This window comes from Pithys albifrons, chromosome 31 (assembly GCF_047495875.1).
Source record: "Pithys albifrons albifrons isolate INPA30051 chromosome 31, PitAlb_v1, whole genome shotgun sequence".
Lineage (NCBI taxonomy): Eukaryota > Metazoa > Chordata > Aves > Passeriformes > Thamnophilidae > Pithys > Pithys albifrons.
The window spans coordinates 1,219,317-1,237,581 of NC_092488.1; the positions used below are offsets into that span (position 1 = coordinate 1,219,317).

The 18,265-nt window shown below is 51.0% G+C and overlaps 2 protein-coding genes across 3 annotated transcripts; one reads left to right on the top strand and one right to left on the bottom strand.

Annotated features, from left to right (window-relative positions):
- LOC139684032 (olfactory receptor 14A16-like) lies at window positions 1-3,421 on the top strand. 2 transcript variants are annotated; one of them, XR_011699840.1, is made up of 2 exons: window positions 1-330; window positions 1,867-2,246. XR_011699840.1 is itself a non-coding variant. In XM_071579641.1 (2 exons), exon 2 carries the CDS (start codon window positions 2,303-2,305, stop codon window positions 3,242-3,244), a length of 942 nt encoding a protein of 313 aa, XP_071435742.1. In that variant the 5' UTR covers window positions 1-330; window positions 2,280-2,302; the 3' UTR covers window positions 3,245-3,421. The 2 variants fall into 2 exon arrangements, 1 of the variants encoding a protein (XP_071435742.1); XM_071579641.1 differs by lacking the exon at window positions 1,867-2,246 and adding an exon at window positions 2,280-3,421.
- A 4,199-nt stretch (window positions 3,422-7,620) lies between these two features.
- LOC139684107 (olfactory receptor 14J1-like) lies at window positions 7,621-8,586 on the bottom strand. The gene has a single exon (XM_071579707.1). The coding sequence runs from the start codon at window positions 8,584-8,586 to the stop codon at window positions 7,621-7,623; it is 966 nt and encodes a 321-aa protein (XP_071435808.1).
- Window positions 8,587-18,265: the final 9,679 nt, after the last annotated feature.

Below are 18,265 nucleotides of genomic sequence, written 5' to 3' on the forward strand. Positions count from 1 at the left end.
GAGGCAGCCTGGGCTGGGAGGTGACTGAGCTCTCACTACAGGAAAAACCTTCACAGTTTTTCTGTGAATAATTTTCTCACTGGAGGAAAGTTAAATTTCCCTTCCTGCAGGAATCTCCTAAAGCTGGCACATCCCACAGCATCTGGGATCTTTCAGAAGGACTCTCACAGTTCCTTTAGTGGAGAGGAGGTGGCCATATGGCAGAGCAGGGCAGGACCTGCAGGCAGCAAAGGGCAGACAAGAGAAGTGAGAAAGAGGTTAAAAAGATCCTGGCATAGGAGGAGAGGTGAGAGCTCATCAGGGGAGAAACCTTCACAGCCCTTTGCCACGGTAAGTCTCTGGCTGCAGAGCAGTGCAGGTGAGTTTCTGGAAGTGTCTCTTCCACCTGCCAAATGCCACCACTGACAGGACCTGTCAGGATGGCTGTCCTGGATTTCCTGGTGTGCAGCAGGAGAACATGACCAAAACAGGACTTGCCTGCTGCACCATCAGAGGCACAGGGCAAGAAGGTTGCCTTCTTGTAAGGATGGTTGTGGGGTGTGAGATTGGGAGTGTAGGCAGGGGTGCCCAGGTCTGTGGTGCAGAGCAGGGTCCTGCAGCCCAGGGCTCTGTGTGCTGGGGCAGGGACTCTGCTGCCTGCCAGGGTCAGCTCAGCCCAGCCAAGGAGCTCCCCATGGCCCTGCATGGAGAAGGTGTGGATGGGAGGAGTGACTCCCTCATGGCAGGGCAGGGATGAGCAGGGCAGGGATGGGCAGGGCAGGGCAGGTCCTTCAGCTGCAATGGCTCTGGGCTTCTCTCAGCTTCAGCTCGACCTCCTGCCATTTCCAAGGGCACTTCTCAGGAAGCACATCCACTCAGAACACCTTCCCCCTCTTCAGCCACATCAACTTGTCTGGGATCTGCTCTTCAGCCCCTGCACATGCAGAGCTGCCCCTGGGCAGTGGGGTGGGCATGGGCTGTGTGAGCACTGGAGGGAGCTGAGCCGGGCACAGGGAGGCAGCTGCTGGCAGGAACAGCTCCTCACTGCAGAGACAGGCAGGGAGGGAGAGGGAACTGCTGCCACAAATGCTGGGGAGGGGCATGTGGGCACCTCCCTGCTGTCCCTGTGGCACACAGGCCTTCCCTGATCAGCTCCTCCCCGGGCTCCTTTCCCAGCCTAAGCAGAGTCCCTGCCCTCAGGCCCATGGGGGCTCAGGTGTGCATTGCCCTGCAGCAGCAGAGCCCAGGAAAGGACAAGGTGCTGAATTCTTCTGTCTCTGTGTGCTTCCTGCTGCCTTGGCAGGACTACCGTGGCATTTCACTGCCATTCCTCTCTTTCCTTTGGTGTCCTTGTTCTCACCATTGGCTTTTTTGAGCCATTGTGGGGGACTGGGGGTGGCAGGTTCAGTTCATGTTCAGGCACAAACCATTTGGGTCCTGCTCTGGGATGTGTCTGTGGGAGCAAAGTGCCCAAATCCTCTCCATGCAACTTTAGGACATTCAGCTGCTTCTGTGGTGTCCTGCAGAGCTGCAGGGTGCCCTCCAGAAGGGCACAGCTCTCCCACAGTATCTATGTGCTCTAGGATCCCATGGAGAAATATCTCCATGTTAATCCATGGAAATGCAGCTTGGCAACTGCAATGATTTTTCTGTGCTTCAGTGTGGGAGGGGAGAGACAAAAAAGCTGAGGAGTTTGTTAATTCTGCTCTTTGGCCCTGAAGTCCTGGATTCCTCTGCTCTCCCCCGTGTGCAGTTTCTTTTTTAGGAGAACAGTTGAGTGTGATGCTGATCCAGATCCAAGGTGCCAGCACGGGGCAGCTGAGAACAGCACTGGTGGGCAGAGCAGCTCTTCTCTCCTCACTAACAGAGCCTTCCTTTGACCCGCAGGACCCACATGACTTGACCTGCAGTGCAGTAGGAATGGCAGGGATTTCAAACATCCACAACCACTGAGAACTGTGATGGGTGCAACTGGATCAACAAACACAAAGAATTCCTTCAGATCAATTTTTCATTTGTCCAAAATTTGAACAACTCTTTGATGTACCACAAGTCCATTTAGTTTGAGATCACCCTGAATTTCAAGTGAACTCTCTCTCCAGAGGAAGGACTCCACAGGAGCCCATTGCAGGGTCCCTGCTTCCAATGCCCCAAAACCCAGAGATCAGGGCAGGGGGTTGCAGAGACCTGTTCTTACAAAAAAAAAAAAAGACCCTGAATATAGAGTTGCCATGAGACATGCAATATGTTTTGCTAATAAAGTCTGACTTAACTCAGGTCTGCCTTTTCCTTCTCAACAGATAACCACACCCTGAGGTAGCCAATGCCCAACAGCAGCTCCATCAGCCACTTCCTCCTCCTGCCATTGGCAGACACGCGGCAGCTGCAGCTCCTGCACTTGTGGCTCTTTCTGGGCATCTCCCTGGCTGCCCTCCTGGGCAACGGCCTCATCATCAGCGCCGTAGCCTCTGACCACCACCTGCACACCCCCATGCACTTCTTCCTGCTCAACCTGTCCCTCACAGACCTGGGCTCCATCTGCACCACTGTCCCCAAAGCCATGCACAACTCCCTCTGGGACACCAGAACCATCTCCTATGCAGGGTGTGCTGCAGAGACCTTCTTGCTTATCTTCTTTCTCAGAACAGAGCTTTCTCTCCTCACCATCATGTGCTACGACCGCTATGTTGCCATCTGCAAACCCCTGCACTACGGGACCCTCCTGGGCAGCAGAGCTTGTGCCCACATGGCAGCAGCTGCCTGGGCCAGTGCCTTTCTCTATGCTCTGCTGCACACAGCCAATACATTTTCCCTGCCCCTGTGCCATGGCAATGCCCTGGGCCAGTTCTTCTGTGAAATCCCCCAGATTCTCAAGCTCTCCTGCTCATATTCTGATCTTAGGAAACTTGGTCTTCTTGTGGTTAATGCCTGTTTAGGATTTGCTTGTTTTGTTTATATTGTTTTCTCCTATGTGCAGATCTTCAGGGCTGTGCTGAGGATCCCCTCTGAGCAGGGAAGGCACAAAGCCTTTTCCACGTGCCTCCCTCACCTGGCTGTGGTCTCCCTGTTTCTCAGCACATCATTTTTTGCCTACCTGAAGCCTCCTTCCATCTCCTCCCTATCCCTTGATCTTGTGGTGGCAGTTCTTTATTCAGTGGTACCTCCAGCCATGAACCCCCTCATCTACAGCCTGAGAAACAAGGAACTTAAGGATGCCCTTTGGAAACTAATGATTGGACACAATTCAGAAGCAAAAACTGCCTGATTTCATGTGCAAAACACTCATAGAGAAACTCACTATACACTCAACACGCCTTCTCAGGTTTTTGGTGGTGATTATGTGGGTTTTTTTGCTTTTTTTTTCTGCTGCTGAAGTGGTGTGCAACTTACTTCTACTTTTGATCCCCATTTTTCCATAAATTCTCTATCCTTAATATTTTATCTGGAGACTGGGTAAATGAGGGAATGTTCTCTTTGCATATTTAAGCAAAATAAAAGTTACTTGTGTAGTTTGTTTTTCCGAGTTCCTTCCTCTGAGACCACAGCAAGGCCAATGGCAGTTCCTGTTTGCAGAGAGAGTCCCAGCACAGCAGCATTGCCAGGGAGCAGCAGAGCTTTGTCACATCCTGCTGTGTGTCTGTTCTGGGATCACAGGCAGGGACAGGCCATGGACACTTGAGGGACACAGCTGGGCTCCAAAACAGCAGTTACATGAGGAAAGGGGTTCTCCTGAGGGCAGAGCAGGAAGGCTTTGGACTTCTTCCAAAGTAACTTTCAATAACATGTCCAAGGAAACAGACTCTAAAGAGGCTCCTTGTGTTGCTTGTTGTCCATGGGACTCAGTGTGATGAGATCAGTGTCCTAGCACGGCCTTCAAGGATCTTAGTGCTGCTTTAGGGTTTGCTGTTTGTTGCCAGTGACAAGGACATGGTGAATGATCTGTGATTAATCCTCGAGGGACTCTACAACTTGTGACAGACCTGCCTTCTATTGAAGAGACTTGGGAGGGGCCAGGAGAACTCAGGGGACCTGCAGAGACAGTTTGTGCCAAGGAGTCAGCAAGAAATGCAGCACAGTGAGAACAGGCCTTTCAGGTGTGGGGTCACCCAGAGATGATATTCTACATCTGAGTGTGAACTGAAAAAGGGGAGCTCTGCAACCCCAGAGACCACGGCAGGCACTGGAAAAGGAGTCTGGTGAGGGCTTCATGTTCTGGTCAGTGAAGGTTCATAGATTAGATCCAGTGCAGCCCCCAGACCCATCTCCCAGCACTGGCACAAGGCAGGGCCCCTCTAAGCACCCTCTGTGGCCACACAAGAGCTGGTGTGGCAGGTGGTCAGTGGCAGGGACCACCATCAGCTGGCTCTGCCTCCCAGTTTGACCAGCACAGCTCAGCAGAGTCCCCCCATGGCCCTGGGCACCACAGCCCCCGTGCCCTGCAGAGCAGCACCCCCAGCTCAGGGGCTGTGGGGAGCACGTGGAGGGGCTGCAGGAATGGCTGGTCAGGCCAGCACAGACGTGTTCCCCTGGGGAAAGGCTCTGTGGGGAGATGGGATGTGTCAGAAGAGCAGGACAGCCTGTGTGTGCAGAGGAGACATGGAAAGAGGCTGCCCTGTCCCTGGGGCAGCAGGAGCTGCCTGAGGAACCTTTGGGGCTGCATCTCTCCTGTTGTCCTGGGGAGCAGGGCTGGCCTTGGGGCTGTAGGAGCTGCCTGAGCTGATCATCTCCTGAGCATTCCACTCACAGGGTCACTGTCCCTGACCTCCATTTCCTCCATTTCTTGGTGCAGGGCAACATGACTGGGCTGCTCTGCTGGACGGGGGAAGGGGCAGGGAGATGGGGGGACCAGAGAGGGGCTGGACTGGGAAGGGCCAGGGAGAGGAAAACCCCCCCTGTTGATCTGAAGTTTGTGAATGTGCAGGGTGGGGGCTCTGCAGGGCTGAGGTACCTCCAGCCCCTGACAGTGGCAGCAGGAGTTCAAGGAGACACTGCACCTGCTGCCAGGAACTGTCTGTGTGTGCAAGGGAAGGACTCGTGTCTCTGAACAGCCCTGGGGGTGTGAGCAGGGCATGAGCACAGCTCAGGTGTGGGCACCTGTCAGAGCCCTGACACTTCTGGCTGTGACTCCAGGAACAACCTCCACTGCTGCAGTGAAATTCATCTCACAGGCCTCACATAGTTCCATTGCAAATGTCCCTGTCTCCTCAATTGCCCTCCTCTGCCTTTCTGTCCCTTTCATCCCACACCAGGAAAGCAGCCTGGGGACCATCTCACCTGAGCAGTCAGAGAGGCTCTGTGAGCAGGAGGGGCAGTGTTCTCTAGAAGGTGCTTTTGTCCCCTTTGACATGGCCCAGAGCACAACTTGGGACTATGAAAACATTCCCAGGCATGAACAGCTTGGAGAGATCTTTGAAGGCAGAAATTGAGAGAGGAAGAATAAAAGAGGCAAAATTAGAGATATGAAACCTGCCCAAAGAGTTTCAGGAGCTTCTCTGAGCAATTTTCCTGCATTCAAATAATTGGTAGGAAATGTACAATGATGAAAAATAATTACACAAGAATTTTCACATAAACAGTGAGTGAATCAGATTAGTACATGTATGTGGTGTTGTCACTGGAAAAAATATGAAAAGTCATTGAAATTAAAAATAAACAAACAAACAAACTCGACCTTGTAATGACAGGCCAGGAAGTCTTTAAAAATTATCAACTTCTGACTGCAGAGGTTTCAGATGTGTCCTAAAATCCACACTCCTGCCTTCAGGCCATGACCTCCCAGAGCAGCCACCCAGTTGGTCACTGTCCCAGAGATGCCCCGGGGCAGCTCAAGTACCCAAGGGTGAAAAGTCCCCCAGGGTGTGTGTGAGCCCTTGTGGAGCAGGAGCTGGTGGGCAGGAAGGGACCAGCTGGGGAGGGCAGGGAATCCCCCACCTCCAGCAATGCTGGCCAGGCTGAGGAGGGTCCTCTCCAGCACAGCAGAACATCCTGTCCCCTGGAGGGCTGTGCTGTCAGGTGTGTTCCCAGGGACTGACCGGCCAAGGTGGGCAGGCAGATGCTCAGGGGTCATGAAGGGCATCACAAAGCTGAGCCCATCCAAGTGAAGGATTTAGGTGAGTCAGGAGGAAGTGGGACAAAAGGGTTGGAGTATTTGGGGGAGGGAAGAAGAGATGGCCAAAAGAGAGGAAAGATTTAATGAGGTACAAACAGGTTCAGTTCATGCGGAGGGTGCTAAAATAAGGATTATGCAAACACTCCTGATGGACCTTCACCTAAACTTTGTGAACCATTGCAACTTCTGTTAGGATGTGAATATAACTTGATTCCCCTATTTTTACCTCCAGTCATTTTCTCTCAGAAACAAAAGGAACTCTGGGACTCTGTGGAAACTCATGGAATCAAGGGTCCTTTGTGACACGTTAGGTCCTTATGGAGCCAAAGGAACTCTGGGACACTGTGGAATGCCTTGTTATCAATCCAGTGGCCATTCTGACACTTGGGAACTCCATGGAATCAAGGTTCTATTGTGACACAGCAGGACCTCATGGAAACCAAAGCCCATTGTGACACTGTGGAGCCTCATGGAAGGAAAAGGGACTCTGTGAGGCTGTGGAGCCTCATGGAATCAGGAGATCATTGTGACACTCCAGGGCCTCATGGACTCCAAGGAGTCTTGGGACACTGCAGAAACTCATGGAATCAAGGAGTCATTGTTAAACTGAGGGGCCTTATGAAGCCAAAGAGACAATTGTGACAGTGCAGAACCTCATGGAATCAAAGGAATCCTGGGACACTCTGGAATCTGATGTAATCATTGTGCAATTGTAACACTGGGGAAACACATGGAACCAATGGGCCATTGTGACATATGAAGCCTCGTTGAAGCAAAGGAGTCCTGAGACCTTTGGATTCATAGAATCAAGGGACCATTGTCAAGCTGTCAGGGAATCAAAATGCCATTTTGACACTTCAAGGCCTCATGGAACCAAGGGAATCCTGGGGCACTGAGGAACCTTATGGAAATATTTTGCCTCTGGCTGAGCTGCAGTTCATGTCCCCACAGCAGCCCACCCAGTGCTGTGCTTTGCACTGGGAGCTGGACAGGGGTTGAGAACACAGCAGTGTTGTGGCTGCTGCTGAGCAGGGCTGGCACAGCATCAGCTCTGCAACATTCCTTCCCCAGTCGAGGGCAAGATCCTGGGAGGGGACACAGCCAGGCCAGCAGAGCCAGACTGACCAAAGGGATATTCCAGACCATGTGACATCAGCTCAGGTATCAAAGCTGAGGAAAGCAGAAGGAATGGGGGTTTTCATTGTTTACAATATTTGCCTGCTGATCAGCCACCCCATGTGCCAAAGCCTGGCTTCCTGGGAGGGGGCCGGACATCTCTGCTGATGGGATGTAGAGAATAAACCTGGTTATTTTCCTCTCCACTTGTGCACTCAAACTGTGGCTTTTGATTTAATAAATGCCTTATCCCAATCCACGAGTCCAGGGCAGTCCTTGGGCTTAGTCACACAAGATGGAGGGGGTAAAAACGTGGAGGAGAATGAATAATGACATTTTTTGAATAACATGAAATCAGGAGGAGGAAAAAAAGCAAAATTATAAATGAGAACAACCTTGGTCTCTCATGACATACACTATGAGCCATTGGCAAAGCAAAGCAGGGAGTCTCTGGCTGCTGCAAAGCATCCAGTCATCATTTTCCTCAGAGCATCCTTGAGCTCCTGGTTCCTCAGGCTGTAGATGAGGGGGTTCAATGTTGGAGGTACCACTGAGTACAGAACTGACACCACCAGGTCCAGGGATGGGGAGGAGACAGAAAGAGGCTTCAGGTAGGCAAAGAAGACAGTGGTGACAAACAGGGAGACCACAGCCAGGTGAGGGAGGCACATGGAAAAGGCTTTGTGCCTTCCCTGCTCAGAGGGGATCCTCAGCACAGCCCTGAAGATCTGCACATAGGAGAAAACTATGAAAATGAAACAACCCACAAATAGAAAAGCACTAACCACCATGAGCCCAAGTTCCCTGAGGTAGGAGTTTGAGCAGGAGAGCTTGAGAATCTGGGGGATTTCACAGAAAAACTGGCCCAGGGCATTGCCATGGCAGAGGGGCAAGGAAAATGTATTGGCTGTGTGCAGCAGAGAGTAGAGAAGCGGAGTGGCCCAGGCAGCTGCTGCCATGTGGGCACAAGCTCTGCTGCCCAGGAGGGTCCCGTAGTGCAGGGGTTTGCAGATGGCAACGTAGCGGTCGTAGCACATGATGGTGAGAAGGGAATACTCTGTTATGATGAAGGAGAGAAAAAAAAAGACCTGAATAGCACACCCTATGTAGGAGATGGTTCTGGTGCCCCAGAGGGAGTTGTGCGTGGCTTTGGGGATAGTGGTGCAGATGGAGCCCAGGTCTGTGAGGGACAGGTTGAGCAGGAAGAAGTGCATGGGGGTGTGCAGGTGGTGGTTACAGGCTATGGTGCTGATGATGAGGCCGTTGCCCAGGAGGGCAGCCAGGGAGATGCCCAGGAAGATCCACAAGAGCAGGAGCTGCAGCTGCCACGTGTCTGCCAATGGCAGGAGGACGAAGTGGCTGATGGAGCTGCTGTTGGACATTTACTGTCTCTGGGTACTGGCACCTGTCCAAGCAGAAAAAGCAGTAAGTAGTTACTGTAGATGTCTCTGAAAAAAGAACTATGCCTGTCCTCATGTAAACCCTTTAAATCGCCTCTTCTCATGATTCTCAAGAATTCTTTGGCTGGTCATTTTAGGACTTCTGGAGAGGCCTGGCTCAGAAAGCTCTAATGAATAACGAGCTCTGCTGATTTTCTACAGGAATCAGTTTTACTCTACAACAGCAGATAAATAAATAGGAACTGGGAGTGATGTTTTTTTAAACTCATTCATGGCACTAAACAGCTTCTCAGCCTTGTCACTCACAGTTCAAATGACTGCACAGCACAGCTGTGGACTCATAGTTGTTTTTTTCCTTCCAGTTGCTTCACCACAGGGAGTGGAGTTTTTAAGGCACAAATCCTTTCCATTTATACTCATGTCTAAGACAAACCTGGCAGGTCCTGTGAATTAAAGGGATTGTCCATTCCTGCAGTGTGGGGCAGACAGTGTGTCCATCAGCCCTGCTCTCAGCTGCCCAAGGCTGTCACCTCTTTGACCTGCAGGGCAAAGGCACTCAAGTGTTCTCATGAGGAGAAGCTGCACACTGCTGAGAGCTGGTGACTTCAGTTTGCAAGTGCACATCTCCAAACTCCTCATCCTGTCTCATCCTACCCAAGGCAGATCTCAGCTCTCCCCTCCCAGCCAGGGGCACACAGGGCTCATTGCAGCTGCCTGCACACACCTTGCAGCCCCACTGCCATGGCCTCGGTGCTGAGGGGCTGTGGGGAACACAGAGCTGCAGTGGCACAGCTGTGCCCTTCAGGAAGGCAGCCAGCAGCACAGCAGGATCACCCAGGGAAAGAGCTGAATGTCCCAGAGGTGTTACATCCTCAATGGAGAGTCCTGTAGACTCATTGTCTGAATCTCCTCCCTGAGCTGGGAACAAAGGCAGCATGAAGAGGAGGAGAAATGGGGAAATTGTGCCCCACTCCTCTGGACACCCCACAGGGACAAGCAGATGGGCAAAGGGAGTTTCCCCTCATCAGGGCTCTGTGTGTCAAGAGATGCCCCTGACCCCATGGCCTTTGAGGTAGAGGCTCTCCTGGCTATTGGAGGAGATCAGGGGCTTCTTCTTGGAAAAAATCAGCAGAGTAGGAGATGGCCAGAGCTGCCCTAACTGCCCTGCCACGGCATTTCAGCAGCAACTCCCTCTCACTCCCTGCCCAGGGCTCTGCTGCCTGGAGATGTCCCTGCCAGCAGCTGCTTCCCTGTGCCCAGGGCTGTGCCCTGGCAGTGCTCCCAAAGCCCATCCCGGCCCTGGGTGCTCAGCTCTGCCCTGTAGAGCCCTCCCAGCACAGGGCAATGCCCAGAGGCAGTTCTGGCTGTGCTGGGGTTTGGAAGAAGCTCAGAAATTCATGAGAAATGGAATCTCAGTGCCTTCATATGAGAAGAAAAATAAATTGCCACCTCCATCTGCCTCCTCCCCCCCCAGACCACGAAGAGTGGAAAACTCGAAGCAGAGACTCTCCCTTCAGGTTAATGCTGCCTTGATGTCTTTATTAAAGTAACCTTGGGTGATCTGGAGCTGTGAGCAGCTCTGACCCCACTGCACCCATTCACCTGCAGAAGGACCCTGCCCTGACAGGTGTCACACCTTCAGCCAGATCTTATCCCTGGAGCACCCTGGGAGATCCCCAGGAAGGCTGAGAGTGCCCCTGGCAGCAGCAGAGCCCCTGCCCTGACACTCAGTCCCCTGAATGAAGGGACCCTGCTCGGACAGAGAAGCCCTGGGCACCCCTGGCTAAGCACCCACCTTCCCACCCTTGTGCCATCCCCAGAAGAAATATTTCATGCTCTGTCTCTCTGATGATGCCACAGGTTGTCCTTGCTCTGGAGCATGTCCTCCTCCACAAAAAGGAACCCTGAGAGCCATCCTGCCAAATGTGAGCTGCAGCAACATGTGTGAGCTCTGGGAGAGCCCTCCAGCACACTCCTGTATCGCCCTGAACCCAGAGACTTACTGTGTTAAGGACTGTTCAGGTGATTCCATCAGTGAACTCTCAGCATTCTGACACTCCACAAAGCCTCTCATCAGTGTCTTACTTCTCTCCTCTGCCCTGGGTGTCTGCAGGCAGTGCCCTGAGCCCTGCTGGGCTGTGCACAGGAGCTGCTCCTGGGCAGAGCTGTCTCTCTGTAGCACTGCCCGCTTGCCAGGAGCTCCCTGTGTGCCAGGAGCCCGGCCCAGCTCAGCAGCACAGCAACAGCCCCTGGGGGGAATTTCGTGCTTAATCCCTGAACACCAGGCCCTGAGTGGAACTTGAGAAAACCTCTCAAGAATAGAAAGTTTTCTTCCAACTGCAAAGTTTCTTGTAGATTTAATGGGTCCCACTGAGGGACACAATGGAGAAAATGTCCCCAGCATTCAGTTAGAGCAGAAAACTGGAGGTAGTGATGAAAGGTGGGACAAGCAAAGTAAAGGTGGCTCTGATGTTGAATAAACCCAGATGTGTTTAACTAATCGAGAGGTCTAAGCCTTGACCTTGTAAAGGAAATATCACAGCCATGCCACCCAGCCCCTGGGAAGGCAGATCCTGTTCCTCCCTCATTCCTCAGGGCTCTTTGTGGGGCACTGGGATGTGGGGATGTGGAGATGTGAAATGCCAGGGGCAGGATGATGGGGAGGCATCTCCCAGGCTGCTGAACAGGGACTAGGAGGCATCCAGCTGGTGGCCGGTCACCAGTGGTGTTCCCCAGGGGTCAATGTTGGGTCCAGTCCTGTTTAACATCTTTATTGATGATTTAGATGAGGGGATTGAGACCATCATCAGCAAATTTGCTGATGACACCAAGTTGGGAGGGAGTGTCAACCTGCTGGAAGGCAGGAGGGCTCTGCAGAGGGATCTGGAGAGACTTGAGAGATGGGCTGATTGCAATGGGATGAAGTTCAACAAGGCCAAGTGCCAGGTCCTGCCCTTTGGCCACAACAACCCCCTGCATTGCTCCAGGCTGGGCACAGAGTGGCTGGAGAGCAGCCAGGCAGAGGGACCTGGGGGGACTGAGTGACAGGAAGCTCAACATGAGCCAACAGTGTGCCCAGGGGGCCAAGAAGGCCAATGGGATCCTGTCCTGTATCAAAAAGAGCGTGACCAGCAGGACCAGGGCAGTGACCCTTCCCCTGGACTCTGCATTGGTGATACCACACCTTGAGTGTTGTGTTCAGTTCTGGGCCCCTCAGTTCAGGAAAGATCTTGAGGGGCTGGAGTGGGTGTACAGAAGAGCAACAAGGCTGGGAAGGGACTGGAGCACAAGTGCTGTGGAGAGAGGCTGAGGGAGCTCAGGTTGTTTAGCCTGGAGAAGAGGAGGCTCAGAGGTGACCTCAGCACTGTCTAGAGCTACCAGAAGGCAAGTTCTGGCCAAGTGGGGGTTGGTCTCTTCTCCCAGGCACTCAGCAATAGGACAAGGGGGCATGATGGGCTCAAGCTCTGGCAGGGGAAATTTAAGTTGGAGATGAGAAAAAAATCTTTATAGAGAGAGTAATCAGGCATTGGAATGGGCTGCCCAGAGAGGGGGTGGATTCACCATCCCTGGAGATTTTTCAAGTGAGATTGGACATGGCACTGAGTGCCATGATCTGGTAAAGGGACTGGAGTTGGACCAAGGGTTCGACCTGATGATCTCGGAGGTCTTTTTCAACCCAATAGAATCTATGATTCTATGGTTAATGAGGGCCAGGGGCTGCAAGGGTCACTTGTCTCCTCATGCCATCAGGGGCACACACAGCAGCCGTGGCCAAAGGCCTGCACAAGTTGGCTCTGTCAGGGCCTTACAGGTTCTGCACATCCCTGTCTCCTCTCCAGCCCAGGCTGTCCTACAGTGTCCAAGCCCTGCCCCTTTCCCTGCAGACTGTCGTTCATCCCCCAGCTGCACCAGCTCACTGGCACCTTCCTGCACTGCCATCTCTACCTCCTCCCTGCCTCTTCCTTGGAATACAAAGCCTTGGGCTGATCCAGACTTTTTCTGGGGGCTGTGTTGCACCACAGTACTGCTTTTGGAGAGAAACGCCTTTCTCCCCATGTTTAGTTTGTTTCTCCCCAGGTGCCCTTGGTGGCATTATTTTCTGTCCTGTTAATTCTGCTGCTAAAAAAAAGCTCCCCCATCTCTGAACCCACCCTTCAAGCACTCCTGTGGTTCTCCTCTACTGTCCTCGATCTCCACATCACTGGGCCCTTGTTTCTCAGCATCTGTATACAGGTCATTGCTTGAGGTCCCCACATTCCTTCCTTGGAGATCTCTGGTCCCTCTCCAAGGTGTGTAGCCATGTGGAGTGGTTTTAGCCAGGCCTCTAATTGGCAGGCTCAGAGAATCTATGTGGATTGGGAGACAGCTCTCACCTGACTGGATATCCAAGGAAGTATTTCATACCAGATGATGCAAACTTAAGATATGTGTACAGCAGTGGGAGGTGTTAGGTCAGTTCCATCACGGCTGCACTAAGAGGAGGACGTCTGGCAGCTCCTCTACTATGCCAGGCCCTGCTCCGGCTGCTGCTGCTTGTATTTTGTTTGAGTTCAGGGAAGTGGAAATATTTTGTTGTTATCCTTTCTCTTTCTGGCAGGGTGTCTTTTAGAGAGCTTATAAATGTGGAGTAATGGGCTTTGTATTAACTGGGGAGTGAGAAGTTATTTCTTGTTATACGTAACTTGTGTAAGTGTGTGTTATATTGTAGTTTTCTCTTACTTTTCTCTTTTCCATATAAATACATGTAGTTAGTTTCAGCATAAACCTGGGTTTGAGGGGGTTTTTTCCTTCCTCTCCCTCTTCTTTCTTTCCCTTGGCTGGTTGGGGGAAGGAGGAACCCTTTCACTCTGTCCTGGACGGCTGGTGTTTTGCCAGCTCAACCCAGGACAGATGGGGAGGGGGATTTAATTCCAGCAGACACTGCTGTGGTGCTGAGGGACTCCATGGCTTCTCTGCCTGAGTCTTTACTGGAAAGGTCTCTCAGGCCTCTGTGCTCAGGGAAAGCTTGAGGGAGGAGGAGAGCCCATCTTGGCAGGAACCTCCTGCAATGCCAGAGGACAAATGGCAGTGTGTGCCCCTGCAGGGGCCTCCCCTGGCCATGGCACAGGCTGGGAGCTGCCTGGCTGGGAGCAGCCCTGTAAGGCAGCTGTGGGTGGGCAGGAGCTGGGCAGGAGGCAGCCGTGTGCCCTGGCAGCAAGGGAGGCCAGGAGCACCCTGGGCTGTGTGACCAGCACAGCAAGGACGTGGGTCATCCAGGTTGCTGTGGCTGAGGAAAGCTGAGGAAACTGCTATGGTGTTTAGAAATTCTACCGTGTTTAATTTTTGTGTCTTCACAATGAAGAGCAAATTTCTTTTCCTCTAAATCTCATGGATTCCTGACCTCCCAAAGATCACAACCCTGATGAGTTGTGATTCCCACTCCAGTGGCACTTGGACCTCATTCCATACCCAGAGCACAGGGCTCCCTTGTCCTCGGAAATGATAGGTTAAGGACACAGGACAGGCTGTGGGGATCAGTTGCAGGACATGCCCAGGGATTTGGGGTGGTTGTGACCCCAGTACAGGACTAAGCACTTGACCTTGTTGAATTTCATCCTACTGGCCTGGGCCTATCGGTCCAGCCTGTCCAGGCTCCTTTGCAGACAGAGTCTTCCTGCCCTCCAGCAGATCAGCAATCCCACCAAAACTGGTGTCATCTGTGAACTGACTGAGGGTGCACTCAATGCCTTTGTCCAGATCACTGATAAAGATGTTTAACTGAACTGACCCCAGGACTGAGCCCTGGGAACACCCCTGGATGTAACTCCATTCCCAACCACTCCCTGGGCCGGTCCATCCAGGCAGATTTTTACCCAGTAAACAGATACTGCAGAGGATGTTTGATAAGGATCCTGTAACTCCAGAATATTTGGGATAAGTGCATATTTAGCTCTGCACTACAGACCATTTTGTTCACTTTTTCTCTTTTCCTCCCTCTATGGTCCAAGGGATCTTGTGACCTCAGTGTGTGACTCACTGTGTGCAAAGAGCAAATATGGACAGAATCTGGGGCAGGGAGTGTTTGGGGGGTCCTGGGGATCTGGGCTTGACCCAGAACGTGCTTTCCATTGGTCTAAGACCACCTGCTGCAGAAAGTGGACTTCAGTGGAGTCAATGTGGACTTTATATAGAGCAGAGCAATGAGTTGTGTTTTTTACTGAGCTGTGCTTCTTTGTCTTTTGCAGCTCTTTCTCCAGTAAAGCAGGTGGGAGTTGGTGCCAAAGAGCTGAAACCTGCAGGTCCAGCCTTTAGTGGAGGAAGCTCAGATTTGCACAAGAGTGCTTTGAGTCCCGGGTGTTTGATGAGGGAAATGGTGGGGTGGGGAGTAGGGATAAAGTCTGATTGATTGTCAGACATAAAGGATCTTGATTTTTGTATCTATTTAGACTGCATTAGGAGGTGCTTGGGATCAATATCAATTGAGGATTGTTGATATTAATGTATAAATAGGAAAAAATAAACAGGACACGAAAGATTTTTTTTCTCTTTTTTATTTTAATATAAGATATTCACTTTGAATATGCTTCTGAGATCTGTTTAATTGACCACAGAAGACTTGAAAATTTAAAAGTAAATTGTTCTCAGGGGCTTGTCTGGTTAGGATGCCATCACTGCAAAGAGACCACGGAGGGAATGAGCAGACAAGGACACCATCCCTGGTATAGGGGGAGCCCCTTATACCGAGCTGGGCTGTGGACTGATGGTCAGAAGAGCTCAGGCACAGCAGTCATCAGAAGGCTTGATCAGAAGGCTCACAACTTAGGGATCTTATTCAAGATAGATTAACAGACAGTTCTCATAGCTCATAGTAGAAGCAGTTAGTTCCTATTAGTTCCTATGACATCACCTCACATCCTGGTAGATCTAGATCTGACTCACTGTCAGGCAGTAATAACCACACCTTTTATGCATTCTCACATCTAACAAGCTATCACATAATTGGTTAACCAATTCACCTTGCATACACCACAGCCTCTCACTGGTCACAAGCCACCACACATACTCCAGGGAGCTCTGTTCTCTTTCAGGTAGAACTCCAAACAGCTTTCCTTAAGGGATGCACTTACACTCACCCCCACACCCTGGTGCTTGGGAACAATATCAATTAGAGATTGCTACTACCAGTGTGTAAACAGAGAAAAAAGTAAAAAGGAAGAAAATATATCTTTCTTAATTTTTCCTGTCACTTCAAGAAACTCCCTTTGAATACACTTCTGAAATCTGTGTAATTAAGCACAAAAAGTTGAAGACTTAATGGTAAATTATTCCCAGAGGCTTTTCTTGTTGGAGTGTTTTGCATGTTAATGAGCCCTCTGGCACTGAATTCCTGAACTGAAGATCTGAAAACTGAGCCAGCCTTTAGAAAAGTAAAATTCATCAGCAAACCTCCAGGTTCCTGAGGATGTCAGCAAGCCCCACTCAGGCCAGCACTGAAAAGAGACTCTGAGGGAATGAACAGACAAGGAGACCCTCCCTGGGGGCTGGGGAAGCAGCAACTCAGAGTCACTGGTACAGGTGGAAAATGGACTCTGGAATGTGGCTGTGAAAGCCCTGGATGAGCTTTGCCAAGCAGGACAGCCAAGCCCTGCCACCCATCCCCTGGGAATGGGGCTCTGTTCCCTCACAAGATGCTCATGGCTCTCCAGGGAGAGAGTGAGGGGTGTGAAATGGGGAGTGCAGAAGAGCAGTAGGACACCTCCAGAGCTCTGTGGGGTGGGTGAGGAGGCAACAAGCCCTGGGGCTGTAAGGAACTGGTGTCTTCTCATGGTTGTCAAGAACAAGGTCAGGAAACTACCCTGTTGCAGAAAACCCCAGTGACCAGCCAAAGTGTGGGAGAGCAGGAGGGGGCACAGCAGTGTCCCTTCCACAGCCAGGCATCAGGGACACACCTGAAGGACCAGCAGAGCAGGGTCTGGGCTGTGTCTTTGCTGGACACCCTGGGCAAGGGGCCCCAGGGCAGCTGTCACAGCTCAGCCCCTGCAAACACCATTCCCAGCACTGGCCTCTCACCCACCCTGACAGGTTGTTTGTCCCTCCATGAGGACACCAAATGAGCAGCTCACAAGGCCACACTGCCATTGTACAGAGGAGACTTCAGCATGCACAGGGTGTGTGTGGGGAGATGAACCCAAGTGTCATGTGAAAGGGAGGAGGGAGACAGGAATGCAAAGATTTCTAGTTTTAACTGTATTAATTAAAAGTTATTAGCTGTAAGCAGTTCCAGACAATCAAATCCTTATGTCCCCAACACTGTCTGTTGACTTAACGGACACCCCACAGGTTGAAAGGGGTTCTGACCTCTGATATGAAGCCACACTCCAGCCAGGGAGAGAATTGTTAGCAATAAGTGCCTCCAGAAACATGAGAGCCTTATGAAAGCAACACTGCCTAAGCACACGGCCAGCACACAGGTCGGAAGGACTTCTATCCCCTGCTATTGAGGCAACACTTAATAGCAACAAAAGAAAAGAACCTTTCTCGCGATAGCTCCCGAAATAACATTTATTAATACAGGTACGTGACAAAGACTATATGGGTTACTTAGTCGGTGACAACATTCAGCTTCAGGATTGTACAAAATACCCCCCAAAGACACCGGCACAACACACATTTCAAGGGCCACCCCAGCAGTGTCCCACTCCCATAGCAAACTTAACAGAAGATTACTAAGCAGAAACACAACAGTTCAACACCACCACTAAACACACTCAATAACCCAAAAGAAAAGCAACAGGGAAAATAGAGCTCCTTCCCATTAACACACATACACCCAGTGAGCTATAGCAAATTATAATTAATAAGGTATAAGAAAATAAAGTAAGAATTCAGTTGCTTACCCCTGCAATGTTGATGGAATCGGGAAGACAGGGTAGCTCTTAGGTTGCCCTCCCAGAGGTGGAAAATTTCTCTCCCCCAGTTGCAGTTAAACTGCCCTTCTTTTTATATCTTTTATTTCTTCACCAGGTGATTGTGTGACTGATAGTCAATCTGTTGGGGGTGTTGGTGGTGATGCAGATGTCTGAGGGGGTGTCTGGGTTTAGCCTCGTTCTTTTACCAACACTGGACTGCCCTTCTCCCAAAGTCTTCCCAGCAAAGGGAAAAAAAATGAAAAGAAAAGCAAGAACTCAAAAGAAACTGAACTGAATTAAAACAGAAATTATATTTTCTAACATCTACAACCATGTATGCAATTTGTACACACTATTTGGGGGCCCTCCCCCAGGTGAAAAGGGAAGACTGAACGGGTAACAAGGAATAAGGAGGGACAAAACCAAACCAAAGCAAAGGAAACAGACAAATACAATCAAAAGCTTTAAGAAAGGAGGAGAACAGGCAATGATACAATCTCACCATGTCCTGGGCTAGGAAACCAACTGAAACAAGGGACCGTCCAGGTTCCTCCTGCTCCTCCAAGCTTTGCTGGAAGAAGCAAGACTAAACCTCCTTCTATCTCCCCTCCTCCTCTGTTACCTGGAAAACACCTGTGGAATACTTATGTAATGTCCACTTCCTTAGTTACTGCTGGTTACTGAGGAAGCTGTGGATCAAACCCAGGACAGGTGGGGTGGGCCCTTGAGCAGTCATAGAAGATATCTCAAAGGAAGGCCAAGTATTTCTTAAC